This window comes from Harpia harpyja, chromosome 12 (assembly GCF_026419915.1).
Source record: "Harpia harpyja isolate bHarHar1 chromosome 12, bHarHar1 primary haplotype, whole genome shotgun sequence".
Lineage (NCBI taxonomy): Eukaryota > Metazoa > Chordata > Aves > Accipitriformes > Accipitridae > Harpia > Harpia harpyja.
The window spans coordinates 32461777-32489202 of NC_068951.1; the positions used below are offsets into that span (position 1 = coordinate 32461777).

General features: G+C 43.2%; 1 protein-coding gene across 14 annotated transcripts in view; it reads right to left on the reverse strand.

Annotated features, from left to right (window-relative positions):
* Positions 1-27426, reverse strand: part of LPP (LIM domain containing preferred translocation partner in lipoma) — a 353246-nt gene that overhangs the window by 65775 nt on the left and 260045 nt on the right. For all 14 annotated transcript variants that reach the window (XM_052803756.1, XM_052803757.1, XM_052803760.1 and 11 more), the window contains one exon: positions 20091-20214. In XM_052803756.1, coding sequence (XP_052659716.1) covers positions 20091-20214 — 124 coding nt within the window. The remainder of the gene's footprint in view (positions 1-20090; positions 20215-27426) is intronic.

Below are 27426 nucleotides of genomic sequence, written 5' to 3' on the forward strand. Positions count from 1 at the left end.
ATCAGCTGGCAGTAAATGTGGAAAAATCATTATTCCTAATGAAGAAATATTGATGACAAAACAGCATTTCGAGGACAACGTTGACCATAAGTCAACAATGTAACAAGATTTTCCCCTCTCCCTCCTCCTTCCTAGTGACTTTTATCCAAGGGTTTTCAAACATTTCCCAAGCACGTGGGATTCCTCAGGGCACCTATGTCAGACAGGCACAATTATTCTGTTTTAAAGGGATACAAGAGCAGAACTTAATCCATTAGGATAAAAGTGTAACAGCAGACCTTAAGTGCCAATACACCTTAATTGAGCTACATCTCAATAGTAGCAATCCTGCAACTCGTAAGAACCCAGGGAACAGGTCCTGGGTTCCTTGATTTGTCCAAAGGCAATAAAATAGGAATGTCTGATCCACAAGAGAGGGTTTATTTCCTTCCTGTGGAGCATGGGAGGTATGTGTCCAACTGTTATTATGTTAGGGAAAGATGCATTGATTGTATTTGTCCCAGAGTTATTCCAACACTTTGGCACTCAGGGCACTGCAATAATAGTACGAAGGGAAACCCACAAGTAGTTTGTGCATTTTGTAAGAAACTAGGGTATTTTTCTCATCTTATCCTTGCCCTCCTTACCTACTGTTTTTTTTGCTTTTGAACTCAGACTTCTCACTGAGTGGGAAGCCCTTGGCAATGGTTTATTGTGCCAGGATCCAAGCCTGAAGTTTCGCCATTTGACAGTAGCAGGCTGTATGTATCAGTTGTCTTACACAGCCTTTGGACATGAGGCAGATCAATCTTAATTCCCTCTTCTTCAGCAGACATCAGAAAACACAATCTTTTCACAGTAAACAGAGCTTCATGCTGCAATGTGTGCCTGTAACACTTCATAAATTAAATCCAAGGCCGTGATTTAATTACCGTGTCCTGGTTATTCCGCTTTAACTGCGTTGCACTTGCACTCCAGATGTACAGGTCCCTGCAGTGACCTCCTTGTCATTTGTACTGTGTTTGTCCAGCAGTAGCTGCACTCTCCTGTTGTTTGCATCCCTTCCCTCCAACCACAACACAACTTCATATTCTCACTTTGCTTGGCTGCAAACCTGACACATTCTCGTATGTATGTATGCCCCGGAGGTCCCATTCCACTCCACACAGCAAATGCACTGCAACTGTGCAGGCTCATGCTGCTAACGCTTTACTGTACCTTTTCAAACGCTTCTCCATGCAGTTCATCACAAGGTTACTATCCCAGCCAGTCACTAGCCCTCGTGGTGAATCCTTCCAACACCTTGGAAAGGTGGAGGACTATTAGGACACCCAACAAGCAGGTGGGGAACTTGAGACCCACACAGGTTAAATAACTTTTCGAGGGTCACACAAGGAGTTTGTGATGGAGCCAGGAACCAAAAACGCATCTTCTCAGTCCCAGTCTAGTCTCTTGAACCACAAGACCATCTCTGAAAAGGCTTGATGGTGAGACAGGCTTGCAGCACAAAAACTCCTCCATTCCAGAGGGAGGTCCCCCCACCAGTCCTGCTGGAATCCCCTCCCCAGCAGGAGGAATGTGCTCCCTGTGCGGGCCACACCGTCGCTCTCTGGCAGCCTGGCTGAGCCATGTAGCAACTGAGCACGAAGAGCTTTGTGCCTCTGCTACTGTCCCCTGTTTAATGAGAGTGGAAGAAAGGCCTGTGTTTCCTTCAACATCCATGTGGTGATGGTCCCTGTCCCTTACACATCCACATCACCCTCTCCTCAACTCCCTGGGACACAAGAGACAATTAGCTTCTTTCTGATATGATGAGTGCTTACCAACAGGGTAGAGGTACCTTCCTAAATTATTGTAACCACAATGCAACAGTGCCACAAAATAAATGTTTGGAGAGGAGCACTCCTGATTTTCCCACAAAGCTATAAAAATTCAAGTTGAACAGGATCTTGAGAGGTCATGGAAACTATCTTACTGCCTCAAAGGCAGGATCAACTCTTTCTACAACCTTCTTGACAGATACTTGTTTAACCTGTTCCTAAGAACCTCCAGCAACAGAGATTTCACCAACAACTTGGGCAAAAAATTTCAGTGAGTACTTAACCTTACCACTAGCAAGCCTTTCTTTCCATCCAACCAAAAGGTCCCTCACAGAAATCTAAGTCAATGCCTTTTTACTCTACTCACGATGGACATAAAGAACACATACAGGTTTGGTTTGGTCTACACCAGTTGTATGAGACCAAAGGTGCCCCCTCTCCCTCCCCAGGCAAGGCACCTTGCAAAGGAGGCAAACGTTGATCTGACTGCGTGCCCAGCACATCGATGAGGCACCCGTCCCCAACTTGGGTGATCTGCAGTGAGTGTCCCAGCCCAGTGGGGGTCAGTGATGCTCTACAATATTTAAGGTCCCAGATACTTTTTTTGCAGTATGCTCGGCTTTTTTTGTTGGGTTTTTTTGTTTTGTTTTTTTTTTTGTTGTTACATTGTGTCAACTTTTTGGCACATGTTTTACCATGTGCAAACCGGTTGAAATAGAGCCTCAGTAACATCTGGAGACAAAAGAAAGGGGGTGAAAAAAAGAGTGCAAGAGAGGAAACATTCCTCCCTTTGCTGATCAATCAAGGAAATGCAAGGGAGAGAGTAAAATGTACTGTATTTCCTTTATAAACGTTTCCTATAATGCTGATGAAAGTTGCCAGATGACAGAGACTACCGTTGTATATCCACTGAAGAGCCCCAGCTTGGGAAACAGAGGAGCGAGTTGTTCGCGTAGCTTTGCCAGGCGCTCTCAGGCAGGGCACAGGACGTTGTCTCTGGAAGCAACAGCAATTCCTCCTCCAGCCCCTGCTTCCCGCCGGCTCTCCAACACTGCAAACAGGGTGCTATGTCCCATGCTGCTTCCTGGGCACTCCTTGCTACCTGCTTCTCGTAACTCCCAGCTGGGCTTAACACCAGGCATGGATATAAGAAAGAAAAGTAGTTTTAAGTTGCAACTGTAGAGTTGGAACATTTCATAATTATTTCTTCTTTAAATTAAAAAGATGTTTGTGTTTGGGGGCAAGACTTTCAAAGCACTGATTTGCATCAAAAACCCCAGCTGAGAAATGCTTAACTAAATAAGGAATGCAAAAAAAAAAAAAATTTTTAAAAAATTCCTACTTTCACAGAAGTCCCCCACCTTCCTGTACCCATCACTCCTCTCCTTGAGGGGAAACTGATCACATATAGGAAGTTTAAAAAGTAAGAGACATAAAAAGATGCCTCTCATTTCCCTCCTTACTTTTTTTCCAAAATAAAAATGGGGAAAAATTTGTAAATGCTGTTAGGAGGTGGGGCTTTCCCGTGCTTTCAAAAGCTGAGAAAGCTCTTCTTTTATTTTACTTTCACAGGAAAATGAGAGTTTTTAAAACAGATTACTCTTCTCCTTGGAACACATCACTAATGTCAAAATCTTATTTTTTAGTGAGACATTACCATTACATGGCACCCAGGGAACAACCTCAGTAGCTCTTCACCAAAACCCCAGTGAGGCAGCGAAGGCAAAGGTATCAGGCAAGTCCTAGTGGGGCAGGCAGGAAACTTCTCTCTGGGCAACTTAGCCCAAAGCTGATACTGTGGGCTTTTGCCCCTCCTGGGAAGGACCTCAGTGAGGGAAACTGTTGCTGGCAGAGCTGTAGATCAGACAAATTTTGGCAGTTCTGGTGGTCTCAACAGCAACAACCACTGAGCCAGGTCCCTTTGCACTTATGATGCCAAAGCCATGTTGCATGACAAACCCTGGACAGTGGAAGGACCAAATATATGGCAGCACACCAGGTGAGCAACCATGCTTGTCTGAACCCCCTGCAGGGAAAGGAAGGCAGGATAGGAGGCAGAAATCAATTCTCCTCCCACCCTCATCAGGGGCGACAGGCAGGGGGGGATTTCCTGGGCGATCCCCTGGCCTGCTGGGCTCACTCTGTAACGCTGCGCTAGATTTCAGGATCCTCTTTTGGAAAGCCACAAAAAAATACCTTGCAATTACTGGGAGGGCCAGTGGCGGAAGCCCCAGCCAGCGGCTACGTGGGGGCAGGTCTCCCCGGCCCGTCTGGGCCCCCTCACAGGTGTCTCTCCAAGCGTGCTGTCCCAGTCTGCTCGCCCACTGACTCAGGAGATTAGACTTGCTGGTAGAGCAGTGGAGGGTAGTTTCAGGGGCTGCTGCACCCGACCCCGTACGTAAGCAGTGGCTGCAAAACAGAGCAGATCTGGAGGCCAGACGAGCTGGTCTCCTCTTCAGATGCTTGGTGCTTCTTATGCAACGGTTCGTGCATCTTCTCCCACCCACTCCTCCAGGTGGGGAGGACCAGCGACTGGCTGCCCACAGGCTTATGCTGCTGCTCAGTGCAAGCATACCTTAAATGTAGATCAAATTCTTCTTAGCACTTGCTTTCTTAAGCAAGTTTTGCTGAACTGAGGGTGTAGTGAGAAGGGACCAGCTAAGACTCACACTGATACAGATTGCAGACTTTTTGTCTAGGTCAAAAAATTAGTTGCCTTTTATTGTGTTCCCAAAGGAATACAATTAGGTTTGCAGCACGAAAGCAGCCCGAGAAGCTCAAGTGATGGGTCGAGGCCCTGTGATGTTAAGTGCTAAACAAAGAGCAAACAATGTTCCCTTTCCCAAAGACTTTCACCTCCAACTGCTTCCATGTTGTGCAAGGGCACTTCAAACCACTTCTGTCGCCCAGCCTAGCCGACCCATTTCATAAGCCCAGGACAGGCGCCATCAGTATGTTCACCAGACTCAAGCCCAGCCAAAAATCACATCCGCTGCTGGGCATGAATGACTCAATTCACTCTTCCATAGCCTGGCTGTGCTCCAGCTGGTATTCGGCAGCTTGTCTCTGCCTTGCTGCATCACTGGGAGGGTGGTGGCATGAAGTGATTTTTACCAAAGGCTCTGTTCAGTGGAGAAGGTGAAAATGCCTGAGTAATGGTGAAGTTTTGAGTCAGAGATGCTTCCCGTGCCAATGGCTCTGGCCTACCAACCTGGCATGCCTCCTGCATGCCTGCCTGGGGAAAAACGTCTGATAAAAAACAAGAAACAGGGAGGGAACCTGTCTGCTGCCTGCCAAAAGTAAAAAAAAAAAAAAGGGTGGAGAAAGGCTGGATCCCACAAAGAGTAGAGTCCTGAACAAATGGCAGCTCTCATATTCCCAACAGCTTTGAGACCTGGGGTTTTCAAAGGTGTCTGACTGCATTAGAAGATGTCCCACCAAATTTCAACCAGCACCTCATTTATTTAAGGCCTTTTGAAAACCCTGCCTTTCACAATCCAGCACTAGCCCAAAGCTTCCTTGCTGTTTTGAAACACACGTTTTCAGCGTGTCGACAGCAGCCCTGCCATAAATCACATCCATCAGGCGCTGGAAACTGCCTCACCTGTACGCCGACCATCCGCTGTCCCTTGCACTGAATTCCATCACTCCAAATTTCTCAGCAGCTGGAATCAACTAACTCTGTTTTTTCTCATTAAAGCAACCTACTGGACAGAGGTTTCCTTCTTCACCCCAAAATCTGGGACTTTTCCAACCAGGTGCAAGGTCCAATAATTTGTTTACTCTCTTGGACAAGTAACAGGAGCTGTACAACCTGGGATGGAGAGGTGCTCCCATTCTGGAGGGGATGTGCAACTTTTGTTTCTATCTCAGGATGACCAGACATATCATAACCTTAAAATGTCACATTGGTAGCGAGAGCAAAAGTCCTTTTAAAATAACAGTTGATATTGATGACACCACATTAATTATACCAATGTAATTATGCAATAATTACAATTCCGTTCATCCTTTGGGTCACGGGACCTGCTTTTACTGGCTGAGGTAGATGGAAAGTAATACTGATAACTCTCTAAACTATTTTCAGAATGACCTCCCTGTGGCACATGCTGCAGATCTGGAGTCCATGATGGAGCAGTACCACATCACATATCCATAGATATTCTCACCTGATTGTCACATTCTCAAGAGCTTGATGGAAAAGGAGACAAAAGTTTTCTTACTTGGCCTCCATTAGAAGTGAAATAGTGTAAAATATGAGATACATATTTACAAAAATTATTATTTTATTTAAAGAAAGTATGTAGAAAACCCATCTGCACAATTGCATGTGTCACTCTCACACATCCTACAGCTTTTGATTCATAATTAGCAAGGCTTAAAAAATAGTAAGTTGTTAAAAAAACCCTCATACCATAAAGCCAAGCTCTTTAGTGGCCCTAAGACTGCTCTGAGGTGGTGGTTTAGACTCTAGGGCCTGTTGACTAACAGTAGTAGATATGAGAAATGTGGCTTCTGATCCAGATTTATCATGATACAGATTGTCCTGACATTTAACCTGAAGTCCTCCATGAGGAGGCTCTGATGTTGATCTGCATCTACAAAGGCGCACTCAAAGTATTACTCATCACCTTTCCAAGATGGAAGGTTCTTTCTAAATTGGCTTCCGCATGAAGGGCACCAATCCTTGTCTCCTGAATTATTCACACAATTCTTGACCTGAGAATTTTGTGCCGATGGAAACTGAAACCCCAAAAGCTTTCCATCCTTGTGACAGGGCTGAACCAATCGGAAAGCACCGATCTGATATCCAGAGGTCATGATGAGTCCTGCCAGTCCAATGTCCTTCAGTGGGCATTAGAAAAGGCTATCATCGGCGGGGATTATAAGCGTTTGCCAAAAACTTGGTGTTGAAAGACCTCCTGAACATCCTTACCCAGTGACGGCAACATCCATATGAAGAAAGTTGGCAAATTGTTGTGCTCTGAACTTTCAGGGTGCACTTTACTGGTTTACTACATACATGGGAGTTCACTGCGAAGATGGTAAGTATGTTTAATCCTCATTAAGCACTTTGTTATGACAGTAGGGGAAACTGATGGACTTGGTTACATGTGATTAACAGAATCATTTGAAATCCACTAGACCTCCAAATTTAGATCTGAGGTGTGTGTAGAGACACTCATTTCAGTTTATCCCAAGCCTGATTTTAACTGATGTAAACTTAGTCAACTTCAGGTACTTTTGAATTTATATGACCAATCCCAGAAAGTCAATGCTGGTTTAAGTCAGTTGGTTTCCATTTGCACCTAAAACGATGCAACTCTGTCATGTTGACAAAGTCAGATGTGATGGGTAGATCAGGGAAGCTATTATTCACACCCCAGCATAGGAAACCGTGTGGGAGATTTTTGTCCCAGTGAAAGGCTACAACTTGCAAAAGTGAGCATCCAAAACAGAGAACTGCAGCAATGTGAAACTCAATGCAAATGTTTGAGCCTTCAAACATTTTGGAAATATCTTTCATTGTTTTGCACTGCTGTAAGCATCCCCTTTGCAGCCTCTGCACAGATGAGGACCTGTGAAATAATATGCTTTATGCAGCTCCTGGGAAGTCTCCAGCCCATGTTCTAGACCAGATGACTCCAGAAACATCTGAGTTAAGGTTCAGATCCATGTCCAAACATTAGAACACCCGGAAAAAGTCTGAATTCCTGTAATGCTTCACAAGAAAGTCAAAGCAACCTCTCCATAACAAGAAAGAGATAGACTGGCATTTTGGAAACCACAGACTAAAGACTTAGGAACTCCTCTTCCTGCAGATGAGCCCTGTCTGAGGTACCAAGGGTCACCATAGGATATTCCTAGCTAAGAGGGACACAAAATTAGTAGAACACTTGTCCAGGGGAAACAATATGAATATCTCATTTTATGGTGTTATTTCCATTGCATACTCTTTTGTTCTACTCTGTCCCCAGAGCACAAGCATGAAGCCACTGCACACACTGATCTCCTGAGAGCTTAGGCTATATTTAGTCAGCCAGACCTCTAGTCAAGCTGATGTCAGTTCGAGCGTCTTCTAGTCAACACACACCTATCGAGATGTGACCCACTATGCGTCACGATTAGACCATGCTTCAAAACATCATCCTGTAAAATGTTACTTGTTCTTTCGAACAGCTGCAATTTTCCTAGGCCAGAACAGCTCTTGTAATCAGACATTTGCTGGATGCACACCATTCCTACTTGCTGCCTAGCAGCTGTTACTCATAGTCTCAGGACTTTGGTCATTTACAAGAGACTCAAGGCCACAGGTCAGCCTTCTCTTCCATCCTAAATGAAAGAAAGTTGTTCTGCAAAGGGCAATAGGCAGTGAGACTGTGTGTGAACACCTTACAATTGTACAAAACACATGGAAGCCGAGCCTGGCAGACCTGAAACAGCTTAGTTATGGCTTCTCATCCGATGCCCTGCTATAATCAGAACGAAGAAATAACAGAAAAACTAGTAAGATCCCAAGACTAATTGGCTTCCTATGAAATATTGTTTTTGTTTAAAAGACCAAGCCACACTTAGATCAATGGGCCTTATGAACAAAGCCCTTTACTCATGAACATGGCATGGCCAGGGCTAGTTCAGGGCACAGATCTGCAGCCCCAGAAGAACAATGTCCCTCTGCCCTAAGCTTAGGGGTGGCCTCTTTTCAGATACCCATCTCTGACCCTCCTGCTGAGGCTCCTGAAATTTGTGTTATCTGCACAGTTTTTTGCCTAACCCCTCTAGACATGAAAGTATGTGTCTCTCCCGTGTGTGAACAAACAGAGCAGTTCCCATTCCTCACTCGGTATAGAGACAGCAGTGCAGAAAGAGACTGAAAGAGTTTAAATGACAAGCTTTCACTAGGAGCTGGCCTTATTACTGACACAGCCCTCCTGGCTCTCCTCAGCTGCCCTTCTGAAGGAGGGATGCCACAGAGGTGGCAATGCACCAGCTGTGCACATCTGCAGTGCACATGCTCCACTTTCTTCACCTTTTGAATTATGCCTGTGAAAAAACAGTGGAAATAATTCTGCCCATAAGCAACCTCCCTTTTTCACTCCCCTCCTTGTCTTATTGCCTTGCGTGGAAATTGAGAGTACACAGCATAAGAGGTTATGGTTGTTTCAGCATCAGTAGCGGCCTAACGGAATTACACAAGCATGGCGCACACTGAAGCCTGTGCTTTGCCATTTTATCTTTAGAAGAAGCCTATGTTTTTAGAAATATACAGATAAATGATGGAATATTTAAAAATGTCCCACTCAAACATCCACTCTTATTGTACCCATATCCTCCTCTGTCCTGTCCTCCTTCCTCACCTTCCTCCCTCCTCTAAACACACACATTGGATTTGCCAGCGCTGGAGATAGTCACACTTCACAAGACCATGTAGGCATTGAAAGCTGGATCAGTTGATGTGAGATGTTGAGATGGAGAATGGGGAAGAAGGGAACGCCATTAGAATCCAGGGTCCATGCGGCATCCTGCACTATATATATATATATGCACACACAGAGAGAGATATATATATATATATACACACACATATACATGCATTTTAGGATTCTTACTAATTTCAGCGACGGGACAGAAATGAGAAGCAGCTGCCCAGCTCATGGAGGTGACAATGAGAACACATGACTGGAATTAGCTCCACATTAGCAATGATGATCACTAGGACTTTCCTGTCTAGAAGAGCTGACTGCATATGACACTCTTCTGCAGAGCATAAATGACCCACGTTAGCGTCCCTTCCAGATGTCTCCCTCCAGGAAAGTTCAGCCAGACACAATTCCTTAGCTCCTGATCACAAACAATCCCCACGCTAAAAAGAGGTGGAAAGTCAGTATTGTCATGTCCCAGCCATTCATCAACATAAGAGAAAGTCTGCTTTCTGCAGGTTTTTTGGAAGCCAGCAGCTGAATTCACTTGCCTTTCAGGGCAAGTAGATAATGAGGAAATAGTGGCACTTTAAAAGCTTGTTTTTTTCAGACTGTAATTTTAAATGACAACAAAACCAACCAAAACCCCCACAAAAACTTTCTCTACTTCCAACCTGCCCTCACATTAAATGCTGCACATCATCTGCACGGTCTGTCCCTGACAGCACAGACTGGATCAGAACACGTGCTTAGTAGATAGTAAGTTATTAACCTCTCAAGATATTGTCTGGAACCAGAATTTGTTGAGGAAATTGTATATTAAAGTCGAGCACTGCTGCTAACTGAATACAGCCTGATTCACAGCTTTAAACAAATAATTTAGTGTGGCTGGGACAATAATTTGGAAGTATCTACAAGAGAAAACAATTCACATCCGAAGTCCAGCTGCCTGCCTTTAGCTGTGGACAGTGTCTTATGCTTTGGAAGATGGTTGCACTCACACCTCTGAACTGTCTACAAAGGTGTCTGTTATTGCCAGGGTGTTTTACTGAACCACTGTGCTCAACGTGGAGATTCATTTTGTCAACTGTTAAAACCCATACACCTACCTGTGCTGTCCCCTTTTGACCCTGGTGCTGTGAATGTAGTTTTTCAGGGGTTAAACTCTCACTCTTAGCTCACACTATGAGAGGTAACTATTTCTACATCTCTGTGTATGGGTTGGAAGACACACAAGAAAAAAAAGAAAAAATAAATGCAAATGAGCAAGTTCATAAATGAAAGCTGGTGACAAGGTATCAGATGTGGTCTCCCGTCTCCAGTTTGCACCCACAGCGATCCTATTGCTGTTGAAGTTTTCCATTTCCCTCAATGGGGCTGGCTCAGGCAGGGCCACGGGACAGGCACGGTGCTTTGCCACTCTCTCCTAATCAGCTGACAAAATCTGTGCTGGCACAGTCCAGGCAGGTGATATCTTAACAGCAGGTTTCACAAGTCAAAACAGGTTTACTCTTGGCTGCTGGTAGCATCCCAAATGTCTGCCAGGGCTGGCTTCTCGTGATCTGCTTGTCAGTTCAGGATGACAGTCTCCTGACTTTTGAGCACCGTTTGTGACCTTGGGTTGTAGCCAGAGACGTGAAAACTGTGTTCATGTCCAAGACGACATAATGAACAGCAAGGTGCATTTGCAGACATGAAAACAGTGCAGCTCACTAAAAGCAGCAGGGAAGTTTGGCTACTTTTGATTCTTTTCATTCTTTTAATCCTCTCCTACCTCTTTGCACCACTGAGAAACACTCTGTATTGATTATGCTGACATTGACAGCAGAACTGGAATTTTTTTTAATTTTTTTTTTGCACATCTCAGATGAGAAAGTGGGTTATGATTCATCTCACACAATCTGAGTCAAAGTGATTCCTTAAAAAAAAAAAAGAAAAGAAAAGAAAAGAAAAAACCAAACAGTTTTGATGCGTTTCCATCAGAAGAGAACAGGCTGGAGGAGAGAACACTCAGCAAATGAGACAGCCCTGTTTAATTCTTTTTTTACCATATTTCACTCTCAGATATAATCTGGCCTTTCCCCCCAACTAAACTTCAAATGACACTCAAAATACCCCCAAAAGTTACTGGCAAGAGACAAACCACCATATCAAAAAAGACAGCATGAGACAAATGCCATCAGAAAAAGTAACAAATGCCACACCATGCCCACCCCCCCCCCCGCCTCACCCCCATGGAACGGTGATTGCTAGACTGGAAAGTAACAGATTACTACGGTGAATTATCAATTTTCCTAATAGCCTTGAACGATCTAAATGCTGAAGTGTGAGAGCATTAGTGGGTACACTATATTAACAGCAGTTAAAATTACCAAGTGCGATCCTGGAGAGCTTTTTTCCCCCTTTCTTATTTTCACAGCCACGTTATTAACCCTGGAAAATAGGCCTAGTGATCTAAATGCTGGGAAGAGACTTCAGACCAGTTGTGATTTCTCATCAGACAAGGCTCACGAGTCCATTTTGTTGATTTTCACATAAAATAAAGAGTGTGGCCACGGCTGTGGGTAAGGCACGGGACTTGAAGGAATTCTAGGCTCAATGCCTGCTTTGCTACTGGTTCTCTGCATGACTCTGGGTCAGTCATCTAAACTCTGCCAGTCAGACCCTCGTTTGTAAATTAAGGACAATAATAATTTCCTGGTCCTTGCTGTATTTTCAGTTTGGGAGCTCTGAGGGATGCATACTGTTTCCTACTTCATGTTTAATTTGCACATAGTGCAGCATGACTACAGTCTTGCTAGCAGGCCTTAGATGTTACTGCAGTACAAATAAACCATAATAAAACATGGAAGCAACTGCAAATTTAGTGCGACCAGCTTCAAACAATAGGTGAGCTGTTTTCAGTTTTAAAAAAGCAAAAAAAGGGTTCATTTATGCCAGGTCATGTGCATAACTAACTCAAAACAAAGATAAATTGAACTGTTTTCATGTTACTGGGACAAAGATTTGTCCAGGACTGCACGACTGAAGTGTGGTTTCTAACTCCAGCTCCAAAACTGACTGCCTCTCTACAACTTAGCCGTAAGTTATGACCAAAAAAAGGACATCTTGATGCTTAAAACACTCCAAAGCTCTATCTGAACTGAAAATTATATCTACAAAACTACAATCCAGAAAAACATTCTCACTCATTCATAGATACACATACATACACCCCCTCTTAAAATACCCGTGCGTGAGAATTTAGTGCTTATGAAATCCTGGCGGAAACTCCTGGTTTGTCTCCATAAAACAGATCTAACAGGAGGAGAGGGAGAACAAACCTTCTCCAGCCTGCAATGCCCCTAGACTAACAGTCTGCCTTCAGCTCCCGGCCTCCTCGACCCCCCCAACCAGGGGTCCTCTGGGTGCCACAATTTATTGGTTTTAGTGAGGTGATGACGTACCCACAGAGAACCCCCCTGAGACCAGCCATCTCATTTCAGGTGGGGCAGGAAACAGCCATAAGGTAGGTCACACTTTCACTTCATAATGACCTGAGTTAGCTAGGGACTAATGACCTGCAGCCAAAGACTTGACGGCTCATTATCAATTCTTCAGCCACTTCAGTCCATAGAGAGTTTAGTTTGGGCATGTAAGTTTATCATGAACAAGCTGGATTCTCTTTGAACTGCTTCTCAAATAAAGGTAGAAAGATTTACTTTATTTTCATGTAGGACTATTAATTTTGGGGGGTTTGGCTAGTAGCCTCATCATTGTCCAAAGTCTTTTCAGAAAGAGGCTGAGCTTTGCTATCCATTTGTACAGTTCCTAGCATGCTAAGGGCCCTATCACAACATAAGAAATATCTACCACCCTCATGGATTTTTTTCCATGGATATGTTAATTTTTAAACATGCTGAAGAATCCTGTAGAATATAGCTGTACTTTAGGAAGACACATCCCTGATATTTCATTATCACATTTCACTCCTCTTAGGAGACAGCAGGGAATTGTCAGCTTTCATTTACTGACTGTTGGGACAAACCCGATTCCACTCATGGCCTGAAACCCACCTTTCTTTCACAGCACACAGGTGATCATGGAAATCCCTTTGCTAAAATGCTACCTTGGTATTCTGCACTTATTCTCCTTTAAATGACTTCTGTATCAAATCAGTTCTGTTTAAAAGCAAAAGTATGTCTAGGTTGACTGCCAGCAATTCAAGCTAAACCAGGGACTTAAAAACACCAAGGAAGTATGCTGCTTGCTACCTGTTCCAGCTGGCATTTTACCACCTTCAGTAACAAAGGGTAATTTTGGTTTTGATGCGAGATTTAGATCACATTTGTGAAGCAGTGGGGGTCTCTGAAGAGACTGTGCTTCAGAAACACTCATGATGCAAAGTCTGCTCCACTGCTGTGTGGATAAGAAGAGGAAAAAGGGAACAAGAGTCTCCTGCCTCCTGGCACACGTGGGTACCAGGTGCTCAGGGCTTACAGGAGTGCAACTTCCCCTCATTCCTGGCTGCTACATCTGCTCGATCTTCATTAAGAGATGTGCACTCAAGACTTTATAAGACTAAGATCCCTGGCATAAAAAGATCTAGGTACTTAGCTTCACAAAACATTTTTCCCACAATTATTGCAGAGTAGGATGTGGATCACATCAACAGCTGGAAGAATCAAACTTTTGCATCCATTTACACAGCCTTTCAAATGCTGAAAAGCAACTTAAACCAGCTCACAGCCTCTTCATCCCTGTTTTCTCTTGCCTTTCTCATGGCTGGAGATAAATGCATGTAGACATGGTGTATTTTGGTCTCTAACCACTCACTGGCCTCCTCTTTTTCTCTTCCTACTTTGGAACTGTGAGCCAAAATTCACCCTGTAGGTTGCGTTGAGACCATCCTTATGAATTTGCTCTCCAAACTCTACCTGCACTTGCTGTGCAAGGATGCCGGCAGTCACAAGACTCCTTGAAAGAAAGCTAGACAGAGGTGGCAAGCATTGACAGAAGTGAGACTGGAGAAACAGGCTCTGAAAGCCATTTAATAGGGTAATTAAAGCCCCTGGGGAGCAGAGGGAGGGTGACTCCCCTTGCGGCAGGCCACAAGAGGGCAGCTGGATGTTGATGGTACTGCACCATGACCTCCCTGAGCGCAGGCTGTGTGCAAATGCTGGAATATGGCTTGAACATAAAAAATAATAACTTTAACTACAATGGAGAAAAGGGTCCCCATTATATGTCTGTTATTCCTGCTTTTGTGAGCAGTTACATAACAGAAAATGACTGTCGGCTCATCCGTCGTTGAAAATCTAACCTACTATTTTCTGACCCAGATATTGTTCAGATGAGGACGTATGCCATCTTGCACCAGAAACCCTGACTTTAAACAAAAGGCATGATGACACATCACATTACATGGCAAAATTACAATGTAATTATGCTCTTGTAATAATAATATGCATCTTTTAATGACAACCTTTTCAGAGCAGACCTAGGAACACAGGCAAGACAACTTTCATTTTCTGGTGGTAATTCAGATGAAACTAAGAGGCTACCTGAGCCTCTTAGAGGCTACGGAAATGCCTGATGAAGACTGAAATGCAGTGCAGAACATGTTCAATTTAGTGACACTAGAACCATTCAGCACACAAAGCCAAGTCAAAGGAAACAATTATACCATGAACTGAAGGAAGCTGCACCTGGACAACCTAGTGTGCCTCCTCATCTCAAGCTTCTGTGACTCTACCACACTCTCTCCCATATCTTACTTGGACTGCTACCTGCTAACCCATGTCCTGCCTCTCAAGAAGTAAACTTAGGGAACACCCTTGACACCATTTGGACACTGGGTCTCTGGTCCGAGTGAAAGATTTTTAGCTTATGAATGGAAGCCTAATGGAGACACAAAGGCAGTGAGTGGAAAGGCTGACAGAGCCTTGACAGGTTCAATACTGGTGCCACTTATCATTCTTTAGTCATAACTGTGACACAGCATCTCAAAGAACCACTGGAGATGAAGGCTTCTCTGTGGGGGGCAACCATACAACTGCTGCTGTTAATCAGGTCCTGTCTGAAGGACTATGCAGATTAAGTGCCCTGCAAACAGGGTGAAAGGGGAAAAAAGGATGTTTGGAAAGGTAAAATGATCTGACACAGGTCTCGCAAGAGGTCAGGATGAGAAGCAGAAAAGGAACTCAAACATCCTGCTTGTGGCCTTGCTCCTCAGCCTAACTCTGCACCACGTCTCCCACTATCAAAGTCAGGGCATGCAACAAATACACATGAGAAAACTACATATCCTGAATTATCAGCTCTGAGACAAATCAAGGTCCCATTATTGCACAAACTGAGTATTTTCAACAGGACCATCTTAGTACCTCTATTCTACCCATGTGTATCCCTACAGCACACTGGAACTACAAAAGGAGACTGCTACTGGTGGTTCCTTTGGTAACTCTGAGAGCTTACAGTAAAATACCAGTGAAAGTTTCTTCCCACCAGTCAGGGAAACTTCTCTGCTGTGGGGAGTGACTCAGCTGGAACACAATCCAGAAGGCAACAGGAGATGAGGGGTCCTGATGGCACTTTTCCAGTCTTAATCAGCACTGTCTGCATGGTGATAGAGACTTATAAGCTGCCAGATGTAATTTCTTTCTATGAGACTTGAAACAGTGGTCTAGAACAGTTGTGATCTTTGTGTGTGTGGATTTTGTTGTTTTTTTTTTTTTTTAATGCAAAATCAAGGGCTTTAATTTCCCATGGTGGCCAACAAACAATTTTGATAGTTTCAGCCTAATCTCCTGTAAATATCCATTTCTCCTCCCCCAATCTTACCCAATTTCAACTCCACAAAGTATTCTTTTTTTTTCAACAAATCAGACATGCCTATCTACAATAGCACATTTATCAACAGGGAGGGCTGTGACAGAGAGAAACCATCCCTGCTGCACAGTGCATAACACATTTGGGAATCCTTTCTAATAAAAAGGGATTTGATTAAAGACAGCCAACTACAGATCAGCAACTGAATCAGCAGTAAAGAAGGAAGAGTAGCTTAGACTTAAGAGACTTCAATTTGCTGATCTGCCAAGGACTTCCCAGGAGAAGTTACTCCATAAGTCACTCCATAACCTACAGGAGGGTAGGAGGGGACATACACCAAAGATCGGGGTGCTTAGACTTAGTATGGTAGTTTCAACAAAACTAAGTGAGGCAGAATACCCAGCATGCATGTTTAACTCCTAAAAATTCACAGTGTTTTTTGTAATTATTATGCTTAGTGATGGTATTTCAATGCATAAGCACTGCCTTGCTAGTGGTAGCTAGAGGATTTCCCAGTGACTGGATTATGCTGCTGTGGTAAAGTCTAGGCAACAAACAGCTGCAAACTGTGATGTTGCTGCTCCGAAGTGTGTCTCCAGCATGCTGCTTCTGGCTCTTGCCATGCACCCAGGCTCCCCAGGAATGCAGTGTGAACCATGCTGTGCTGCCAGCTATATGTGCTTGCCTGAGTGATCACTGGCTAGAACAGTTCCCCTGACTCTGAAATCACCTTCAGTAATTTCCACCCAGGGAAGCTGCAGAGAGGTGTAGTGAGCACAGACCTGATGGAAGTGCTGGCTGTCCTGCTCCTGAACTCAGCACACTTGGTCTGCCAGCAGTACCAGCCGTCATTTCCAGAGCAAAGAGACAACTTTAGTGGCTCCTACTCCTCTTCCCTCCTCAGGAACCTCCGTTCTGCCCACACTGACTTCAGAATCAAGATGGCTTGATTGAAAACCAGAGATACGGCAAGTGAAATTGCAGAAGATGGTTACAGAAAGATCCCAGAATGCTGACAGGCCAAGTAATATGACCTTTCTTCAGCCCGACAGTTCAAATGTAATTATTCCAACAAATTATTTTCATGACTTAATATAACGCCTTGCAGCTTTCTAGCAAGGTTAATTAGATTCCTCAATTCAAAACCTATCTGCTCTTAACCAACTTCTAATACGCTGAAATCCAGTTTTCTAAATTCAAACTAATAAAAGTGATTAGCTGACAGCTATCTGGTATGCTACAATTACCATGGCATTTAGACCTTAGGCAGAAGATATTAAATGCAAATCAGAGTCAATGTCTCTGCCCATTTGTCCTTTTTCTGATTATTTGATCAATGTGCCATATGAATCTTGTACAATCCATGCTACCATGCTAAACAAATAAAGAACAAAGGCAGAGATATTGGTTGAGACAGTTAACCAAAGTTGAAAGACTCTTTTTTTCCTCCCACACTTAATTTGTTCTTTCCACATGAGCATGAAGTTACTGAAAGGCACTGGCTGACAGCTCAAGTAGATGGGTATTTAGCTCTGACATAGCCAGAATTAGTACAAAACTCCTGGCCTGCACTGCCATATCAAAAAGCCTCATCCACTGTGACTCCAGAGACCATCTTCCCCTGGGAGTAGCTCGGGCTGGAACAAACCTAGGAGGATGAGGGCTGCCCAACTCTTTGATTTTATCCAACCATAAAAAGCAGTTGTGCTCCAGAACTCCTGGTTTCGTTTTATGTTTTTCTTGGTAGGTATATAATTAGTTGTGGCTGTGTCTCCCAAATGGCTGCATGGGGCACAGCATGCCTAGAGAGCTGAGGAGGAGTTCAGCTCAACACACAGTTCTTCTGCACATCAAGAATGCCAAGGCTGGACACCACTTCAGAGATGACCTTCAGTGGCATAGACTCAGTGCAATTATAAGATCAATCAGGTGCAGCTTGTAATTAAACATCACCTGCCCAAGGTAGGACTAGGGTGGTTGTTTGGTTTTCATCTTCCAGCTTGCATCATGCATGATTATTCCATCTTTGATGATGCTACAGCTTATATAAACAACACTGGCAAAATTTCTGAATGCTCTGTAGCCTCCTTTCCATTTTCTTGTCTCCTGCTGAATTAAGAGCTATTGGCACAGCATTGGTCTGACCTCCCATCTGACAGCCAAATTGATGACCTAACATTGAGAGACTTTATGTTCCAACTCTTTGAGCTATGCTTCCCTTTTGGATGAAAAAACTTTGATGTACCACACTCAAACAGAGCAGAGCCATCTTAGTGATACAGCATTAGTCTGCAAAACCCAAGCACTAAGCTCCACTTCAGGAAGCAATTTCTGAGCTGTGAGGAAAATTAATCACTAGAACAGCTTATCAGGGTAGGTGGTTGACTCACCATTGCTTGAAGTCTTTAAGATAAGATTAGATTTTTTTTTTTTTAAAGTCATGATTCAATCATGTTTCTGGGAGAAACTGAGAGTAGGACATTAGGCAGTATAATGGCAAGGTCCTTTCTGACTTTGGAGCCTGTGAATCTCCAAGTTCTTTGTTCACCTGCCTACCTTCTTGGGCTACGAAAAGTGGGTGGGCTTTAGTCCCTCAACCAGCTCCTGTCACTCACAGCTCTGCATTAAGAAAATGACTGTAATCAAATCTCATGCCTCAGGGCTTCAGCCATTTGCCTGAAGGGAGTGGGAAAAAAGTTTCTCCCTCTTGCCCACGCATGTTAATGGCTAAATACATGTTATGTTTGGTTGTTGCTTCACTTTTAAAACATCAGAGAGTGAACACAAATGGATATGGGCAGAGATGAAGTCAAAGGCAGCAGCACAGAAAATGCTCTCTGGTTATCCTCTCTTCAGTTAGTCATTCTTGCTCACACCTCAGATCTGTGCTAGTCATCAACTCTGATGACTATCAATGTTTATAGAGAAGACATTTCGGCTGTGAGGGTGGAGACCACAGAAGGTAGAAGGTACTGATGGGGAATGGGGACTGATATCAACCCCATCTACAAGGGCAATGTTTGTTTGATGAGAACATCTTGACCTTCTCATGTAATCAGATCCTTGTCACTGCAAGATCCTTATTAGTGAAACCTTGGTCCCACCTGCTTTCCAATTAAACCAAACCACTAAAGTTTCTTTAAGCCAGAAATGTTTTGGTCCAACCTAAATCTATAGCAAATAGACCTAGAGGGCAATCTAAACGAAGTTTTTAAGAAACGATGAAATAAAGGAAGATAAAGAACACAAAATGAATGGCCTACCCTAGTCTTTAACTCTATGGACTACAGCAGTTTCCTAACAACACTGTCACCCAAGCCTGTGAGAAACTAAGCACACAGATGAGATGCATCAAATGTGCCCAAAGCTCCTGACTTTAATGCAGAGTTCAGAGGCCATATCACCTGTATTTTATATAAAGGCAAGATACATATTTTACACCTATAGATGCCTGAGATAATTCTGTTCTATACCACTTAAAAAGGAAATTAGCTGCTTATCTTTTTCCAGGCAAGGAAGATGACATGGTTCTGAGCCGATCAGTTCAGATTTGTCTTCCTCGTACTTGTTGGACTCAGTTCTGGGCTAACAGGTCCCCATGTAAAACCAACCTGATTGACTTAAAATGGATTTCCTTTTAATCTATGCCAGCATACAGAAAATGAAAATCCATGCCTTGGGAGCAGAACACATTTACACTGCCAGTTTTTTTGCAGCTGCAATGAAAAGGGATGGGGCAGGCAGGCAAGATAGCACACTGCACCTGAATTCAGCCTGGTAGCCTAAAAGCTGGGGACAGATGGTGTGAAAATGAACCAGACACTGAAAAATTCAACTTTATAACCAGAAAGACTATAAACATACAGCAAGTGAGCATGAGATTTATGCTGAAATTACAGAGGAATTCCTATGGATGATTACACTTCCAGCCCAAGCACGGAAAGCAAATCCATCAATACGAATGTCACTACATTAACAGCGCAGCTGTCAGGCCTCCCCGTTACCAAACCTGGTAAATACAGAAAGGGGCTATGGACACTTGTGACATGGCACTGCTCACCAAAGTAGTCATCAGAAGGAGGATTCTCCATATCATAGAGCATTTTCTTGGTCAGATGTTCCAGCTCATCCTCAGGCCTGAAGGCAGGAGTGCTTGATGCGGGTCCAGAGCTTGGATACCCACTCTGAAAAAAAAAGGACAAACAGTCTGTGATGTGGTATAAAAGCATTCACCCATAGTAAGAAGGTCTAATGGTTATTCAGTGTTGAAATTAATTCTTTGTCTTACTTTTGCTTTTTTTTAAAACCCAACGGATTCACGCAAGTAAACATCTCATTTAGTGTAATGAATATGGACTCCTAAAAACATCCAGTGAAGTGCTACATATCCTCCTAGAATGAGAAGTATTCTGTGCCTCATAATTAGGTGTCTGCTGAGTAGCACATAGTAATAAATAAAGGAGAAAATTATTCCAAGGATAACTTGATACAAACATTTTCCAACACTGAAAAAGGCTTTGGAAGCATTTCAGTTTGGATTTGGCAAAAGCTTCCATCCCTTAATAATGCAATATAGAAGATGCTAGAACAATCGTTCCTACAGTGGTGGAGTATATGGACAAAGACAGATAATCCCGAGCTGCTAGTTATGTTCTCTTCTTGTGTGTTTTGACACAAATTCTGCTGTTAATATTAGTGAGAGCAGGAGCTGGTCCACAGATTTTTAGTACTAGGGATACAAGGGTTTTAATATGTTCTGAGAAACTGAGACCTCTTGGCCTTCATATGCTAACAGCTGGCATACAGTATTTGCAGTCTGTCTCAGTGAGTCTTCTCCCTGGAAAACAGCAGAAGTACGGGCATATTTTGAGAAGCACAGAAATAGTCTCATGCCTAGAAGTTTCTTAGAAGCTAAGTTTGGTGTCCATAATGAGAAACTCGGTCATTTCAGGATTAAAAAACGCTGACACCAGCTTTCCTTGTGTGCACTGCTTTCTTGAAAGACTTGGATGTGAAAACTAACTTATTTATGAAATGCAGCATTTCAGTAAAGGAAGTGATTTCATTGATTAATTGCTGCCTTCATCAAGGATTGGACCTTAGATATGAAACTTATGAGCCTTAGTCTACAAGGAAGCATTTTTCCATGCTCCATACTTACTTAAATGGGAAGAAAACATAAAATCACTGGAGAAACAATACACTGGCAACTTCTCTCTGGCTTATAGACACTACATCTGACATGATGAATCTTTATTGAGCCAGTCATGTTCAACAGAGAACAGCAGCTTTGAAGCACTGCAAGAGAATTAACTAAATGCTTTCACGCTTTTTTCTTTCAGGCAAGAAGGAGATTTCAAATGAGATATCAATCAATGTAGAGAAGGTCTCAGAACGGCGCTTGGCAATAATACTTCAATCATGCAGTCCCAGAAATCAAACACTTGCATATTTCTGACCTTGTCATATTTATTTTTCTAGGGGCCATGCTAAGCTGTACACCATCACCCCTCTCGCTTGTTGACCTGATCTATCTCACAGGCACTGCACCCATGAGCGCAGCAGCATGACTGCACTCCCTGGAAATGCTGGATTTGCCATGAACACACTATACAGCAGTTGTACCCACTGCCTGCCTGCCAATTGCTCTCTAACAGAGTAGCAGCAGTGCACAAAGGAGGTGGGTGGCATGGTCCCCTGGAAGAAAGGGCACCTGGAATAAGCCCCAGGCTGGATGAATTTCCCTGGGGGGCTGTGCGAGGTCTGTTTGCCGTATGTTCAGCCTCCCTGCCTGAGAATATAGACTGGACCTACCATCCATTCAGGTCTTCCCAGAGATGTTTTCTTCTGCTGCTGAGGGATATTTTTCTGAGCAATATTCAAGGTTTTTGTACATTTGCCCAGGACTTCTAGATGCCTAGCAGTTGTTCTGAGGAAGCTGTTGAACATCTGGAAATCCTGAAAGTCCACACACAGCTCAGTACACTCTATCATACAAATGCAACCACTTTGATGTGTTTGCATTACCACAACTTATTTTTTCCTATGGGGAGACAGGCCTGTATGGTGCACAGGACTTGCATTTGCTTTCTAAGCCATGTAAGTGCCATCTCTGTGGGATGTATCATTTTGGTGGGGATAAGGCCACTCATATGACTAGGAGTTTCAGAGCCAGGTACTTGACCCAGCACACCCAGACGCCCTTGGCCAGTGCTTTGTGGCTGTTTTTAGAAGGCTAGTCGACAACTATTTCATTAGAAATAATAAATAGCATAACCCTCAAAAAAAGAGGTTTATTAATAAGCCAATTAAAGGTGCCAAATGTAAAGCATTTAATCTTGGAACAACCTATTTTTTTCCTTTGCTCTCCTGTTCCTAAGAGCTGATCATGAATCTTGCCTGAACATATATTTTAACACAGCAAGTGCAGCCAAGGATTTATTAGCTTGAGAAATCAATCTGGCAACTGAGCCTCTTAAAATATTATTCCATCTATTGTACCTATTTCAGTTTCCATGCAGAAAGGAACGACCATTGCCACACCATCAACTGAGACTCCTTCCCTAGACTTTGCGCAGAGAAGATGGTATGTCACAAAGCTGGTGATAAAGCCCATCCCTGTATTTCCCCCATTAATAATTAACAGTGCGGCACAAACGTGTGGAAGTGCCATGCTCTAGCCTGTTCTGCTGGGCTCTGTCCACACATAATCTGAAACACTGCTTTTACCCTTGAGCCTTATAATATAAATGGACCAAAACAGAAGGCACAAGCTGCTGTCTGTTCACAGAAAAGGGAAGTGAGACGCATGGAGCTGAAGCGATTTGCCCATCATCATGTGGGCTCTAAGGCAAAGACAAAACCTGCAGCCAGGCTGCTGCAAGCCCCACGTCTTCAGCCTCACACGCAACCTGCCGGGGCCAGACTTAGCACTGCAGACCTACACCGGCCGCTCTCTGACCCAAAGCTACCACATCTGCAGGCCACCACCAGCCAGGCTTCGGCAGGAGATCCTGGGCAGGCGGTGTGTGAAGCCTCTCCCTCTCTTCCACGCTGGCTTCCCACACTTTCCGATTGGGGGCCCTGCTCGTGCCCACTTCAGTAAGGGCTTGGGCTTTTTTTATTTTAAAAGTTTTTTTCATTTTAAAATGAAAGACCAAAATCTGCAGATTTTCAGTTCTGTCTGACTTTCTCTGGTTTTGGAGGCCACGTTGCCTCATACACACAATAAATAGGCTGCTCTCGTATTTTATCTACATTGCACTTTTCCAAACCAGGCAGATTTCTTATCCAGTACCCAATGTCAGCAAAAATAACAAATACCAACCACAATGTTATGAGATGCTTTAACTTATTTTGACTAAAATGCTATGCCTTTTTGACCAACATTTAAGCAGTGCTAGGCACATCTTTTTCCTCCTCACATGGCACATGTTGACTATGTGCCTCCAGGAAAATGCACTTCATGCATATGAATATGCTGTTGAGTTTGCTGGGACACGCATGCACACAAATGTAGACAGAGATAAGTGTATCCTTAGTTCAATCTAAAATGCTTGTTTCAGCAAAACAGTTTCCTTCCTCCTCCTTTGTTAGGTCAGGATAAAAATATAACTCTGGCTTTCCTTACAAAACAGAGTTGTGGTGGTGTTTTTTATTAAACTTCCTCTATTTTCTCCTGATCTGTAGAATGATCAAGGCTGTCTAGAAATCCAATTTGCCATCTAAGCTACCACAGTTATCTTTATGCATTCTCTTTTCTCCATGACGCCTCAATGCACACAAATATATGCTTCCTGAGCTAGACACAGCTCAAAGGTGTGGTCTGTGCTGAACTGCAACACGGCCTCCCAAATTCCCTGAGCACCACGCTCTCTGGCTAATCACAGCAACATCAGGGATGATAAACTGACCCATGAAAATGGAAAAAAGCCTTGGTCAGCAAAAAGCCAGCAGAAGGGACCATGCTTTGGGAGCAGGAGCACCTGAGTCCAACCTTTGCTACTGCCGTCAAACATTGAGCAACCTCAGGGAAGAGCATGATGATTGCAGTTGCATGTGCAGATGCAAATGCATTCATAAACAAACACTGTCCTACATGCTTAGTTAATGGGATGTTTAGGAAAATGCCAGCCTTCCCAGGGTTAAACCCCGTGGCAGAAAATATCTTCATGCTACAAACAAAAGGAAGAGAGTTAATCGCTTGTGCCACTCTCAAAGAGCTGCAACATCTGGCTCATCTTCCTCATTAAAGTTCAGTTCCTAAAAAGCCGGGTCAAAAGAAGCAGTCTGTGGAATCACTGTGTAATTGTTTTGGTACACGAAGTTGATACTTGTTTCAGTGCTTCTCTGGCGTGTGTTTTCTACTCCAGACCTCACTGGTAATCAGCTGTCTCTGAAATAATGGCTGTCCAGAAAAGGGAGTGCTGCAGTTAGTGCAGTGCATTCGCCAACATGAACCTTCCCCATCCGCATATAAATTTTTACTCGAATGGGTAAAAACCACAGCGCAAAATCTACAAAGACATCTGAAGATGATGCTGTGATGAAGGCACCACCATTCAGAGTGCGCTGTATGTAGTCATTTCTCTTGTCCATTTGCAAATGTTGTAGAAGAAGCTGCTTCTCTCTGAGAGAAAATAACTTCAATTATGTGTTCCCAATTACAGAAACATGGAAATTATCTTCTTTTCAGAAGGTAGAATTAGCCCAATTTGGAATTGAAAGGCAGCCAGAAACATCTTCCACTGATACTTACTTTCCCTTTCATTTTTTTTTCTTGTTCATCTGCATAAAGTTAGCACTTTCCTTTCACTTCACTCACCAAAACTGATCATCAGTTAAATAAACAGTTAAATAGCATCGCAGCACATTTTTTATTCAATGGCCTGACAAAGACCATACTTTTTCATTTAAGTTATTGACTGTCCAAAACAATCGCAAACTTTCAGACCAAAAAAATCCAGCATGGTGCCACATCTCTCATGAGTTGAGCTCCCAAAGAAATATCAAGATTGCCTGCAGCTGTAATTCAGTTTATAATTAAGGCCAACTGATCTCTCTTACAGAGGAGATGCACTGGAAAAAAATATTTTAATTCTTGATTTATTTTCCCAGTGAAAAGTAACAGCTGCCAGAGTACATACAGATTCCTGAAAAGACGATTCTGCCTGGATTCCCTGCGACACGCACATTCCTGGGTTTACTCCTGGTCGGAGTAATTCATCGAGATCCTTTGCAGGAGCTGCCCTGCACGCGGAGGTACCCACTGACAGCCAGTCACCTCCTGCCCGCACCAGCAGCCTGAAGTCACAAGTCTTTGGGCAGGCAGGAGCGAGGTCTCCTCTGGGATGTGCCAGAGCGGGACCAGCCATCGGTTCCCTTGCTGACTACCTGCCCTGCCACCACTTCCCGCAGCAAACCAGCAATCCAGAATGGGCAGTTCTCACAGCAGGGCCCTCATTTGTTAAACACTGGCTTGCTTTGAAATAGGACAGTTTTGTAGCTACTTCAAAGCTCTAGAGGATATTTTTCTTTATTTTTAAACTTCATTATTGTAACTGTAGCCTCACTTAGCTGTCCATGCACATTCCCTGTCCTATTCTAATCCTGCTAAGCTCTTAGTTTCAACAATCTCTTGTGACATTAAGTTACACAGAATTTGAGTAATAATAACAACAAAAATATTTTTCTCTTTTTTAACTTCGCAGCCTGCAATGTTTCCCAAATGTCTCTTTTTCTTACAGTGTGAAACTGGGATGCAGACAGGTAGAAGGGGAGGCATCTTGTTGATAGTTTTAAAAGCAAGACTATAATAGAGTTAGAACGCAAAATTATTAAAGAGCTGAGAAGTTCCCAGGACTTCTGAAAATCAGTCTGCTCATACAGATGCCTGTTTTGACTCTCCGGAGCACAGCTTTTAGCTTCTAGTCATGAAACCAAAATCTTGGTCTCTGTGTACTGATACTGAATTCAACAGGATCACTGTACATGCACCCTAATTACTCTGTAAAAGGGGTTTAACAATATTTCTCTCTTAATTAATCAGTGCCTGCAAAGCTCTCCAAGATTCTGCAATGTAAGTCACTACACAGAGACAGAGCGTTTTATTAATCATCAAGCACGGTAATAAATGAGCATGACTGTTTTGTCCTTGGATTGTTTGTATGCTATTATACGCAAACAGACTAAGCAGCTTTTCTTGCTATTCTTCATGTTCTCACTAATGTTTTGAATCTGGAAGGGCTGGTTATTTTTGCTACGTATTATAAAAGTTGGATAATCTGTAAACACCACTATCTGCTGCTTGCTTCTGCATTGAGCATGAGTGTGTTAAATGACAGCTTCCACTTCTATTATGGAGAGTTTCTGCTGGACACTGTGGTTTGTTTATATATTCAGGGTTAACAGGAGATGAGCTAGATTTTTATGGAGCAACATTGGCCATTTCTCATCAGAAAAAGCAAACCAAACAGATCTCCAAGTAATAAATTTTTTACGTGTTATCTCAGGAAACAGTAGATTTAAACTATATTTCAAATAAGAATACCTACAGAATACTACATTTTAATGTCCCATTGGTGTTTAAATGTATATACAGAAACAAGTGCAGCAGTGCCTGATCTGCCTGGGGCCTCTTGGCCCTATCATTACACAAATACGCTTTACTTGTCAAGGCTTATCTCACATGAAAAGGGGAGCAGGCTGTTTTGTTTGGTGTTTTCCTGTTACGCCACTTACTTTGGTAACAGACATTTTAGGCACTTTTTAAAAAATCCAGAAAAAAAGGCACAAGCTGGATGGTACTACTGAGAGGGAGAATGAGGCATCACCATTATACCAATATATGGATAAAGAGATTGCATCATTTTAGCCCTATGTTTTTGGCTGGAAGAGCTTGGTCTGCTTTATAAAATTACATCAGGAGGTCCTATGCTTACTCATCTATTTGTTTAAAGATTGAAGGTTTTATTCTGCTCTAAGCTGCTTGCCTTGCCACATCTCTCTGGGCTCAGAGTCAAGCACTCTCTTACTCCCATGTATCATAACCAGCACTAAAGACCCTATAGGCTGCTTATTAACTCCCCTCCTCTTTATGTCATAATACTGTAGGCTTCCAGGGCTGTCTTCAAAGGATTAATTAATTAAGCATTATATTTACTGCTATCAGCAGGTCAAAATCTGTGTTTCAGAGTAGGAACCATAGGCATCCATATGAGACAACAGTCTCAAAGTCTTAGTTCCAAGCTGCAGAGGGAAGTGCTGTAGAAGGGTTTGAATTCACTTCTTGTCATTTTGGCTACGCATCTTGGGGTACATAGTGCCATCTAGGGCTTCTTGCCTGGGGAGATGATGAGCCTCAAGACCTGTACAGAGGTCCCTCATGTAAATCCAAG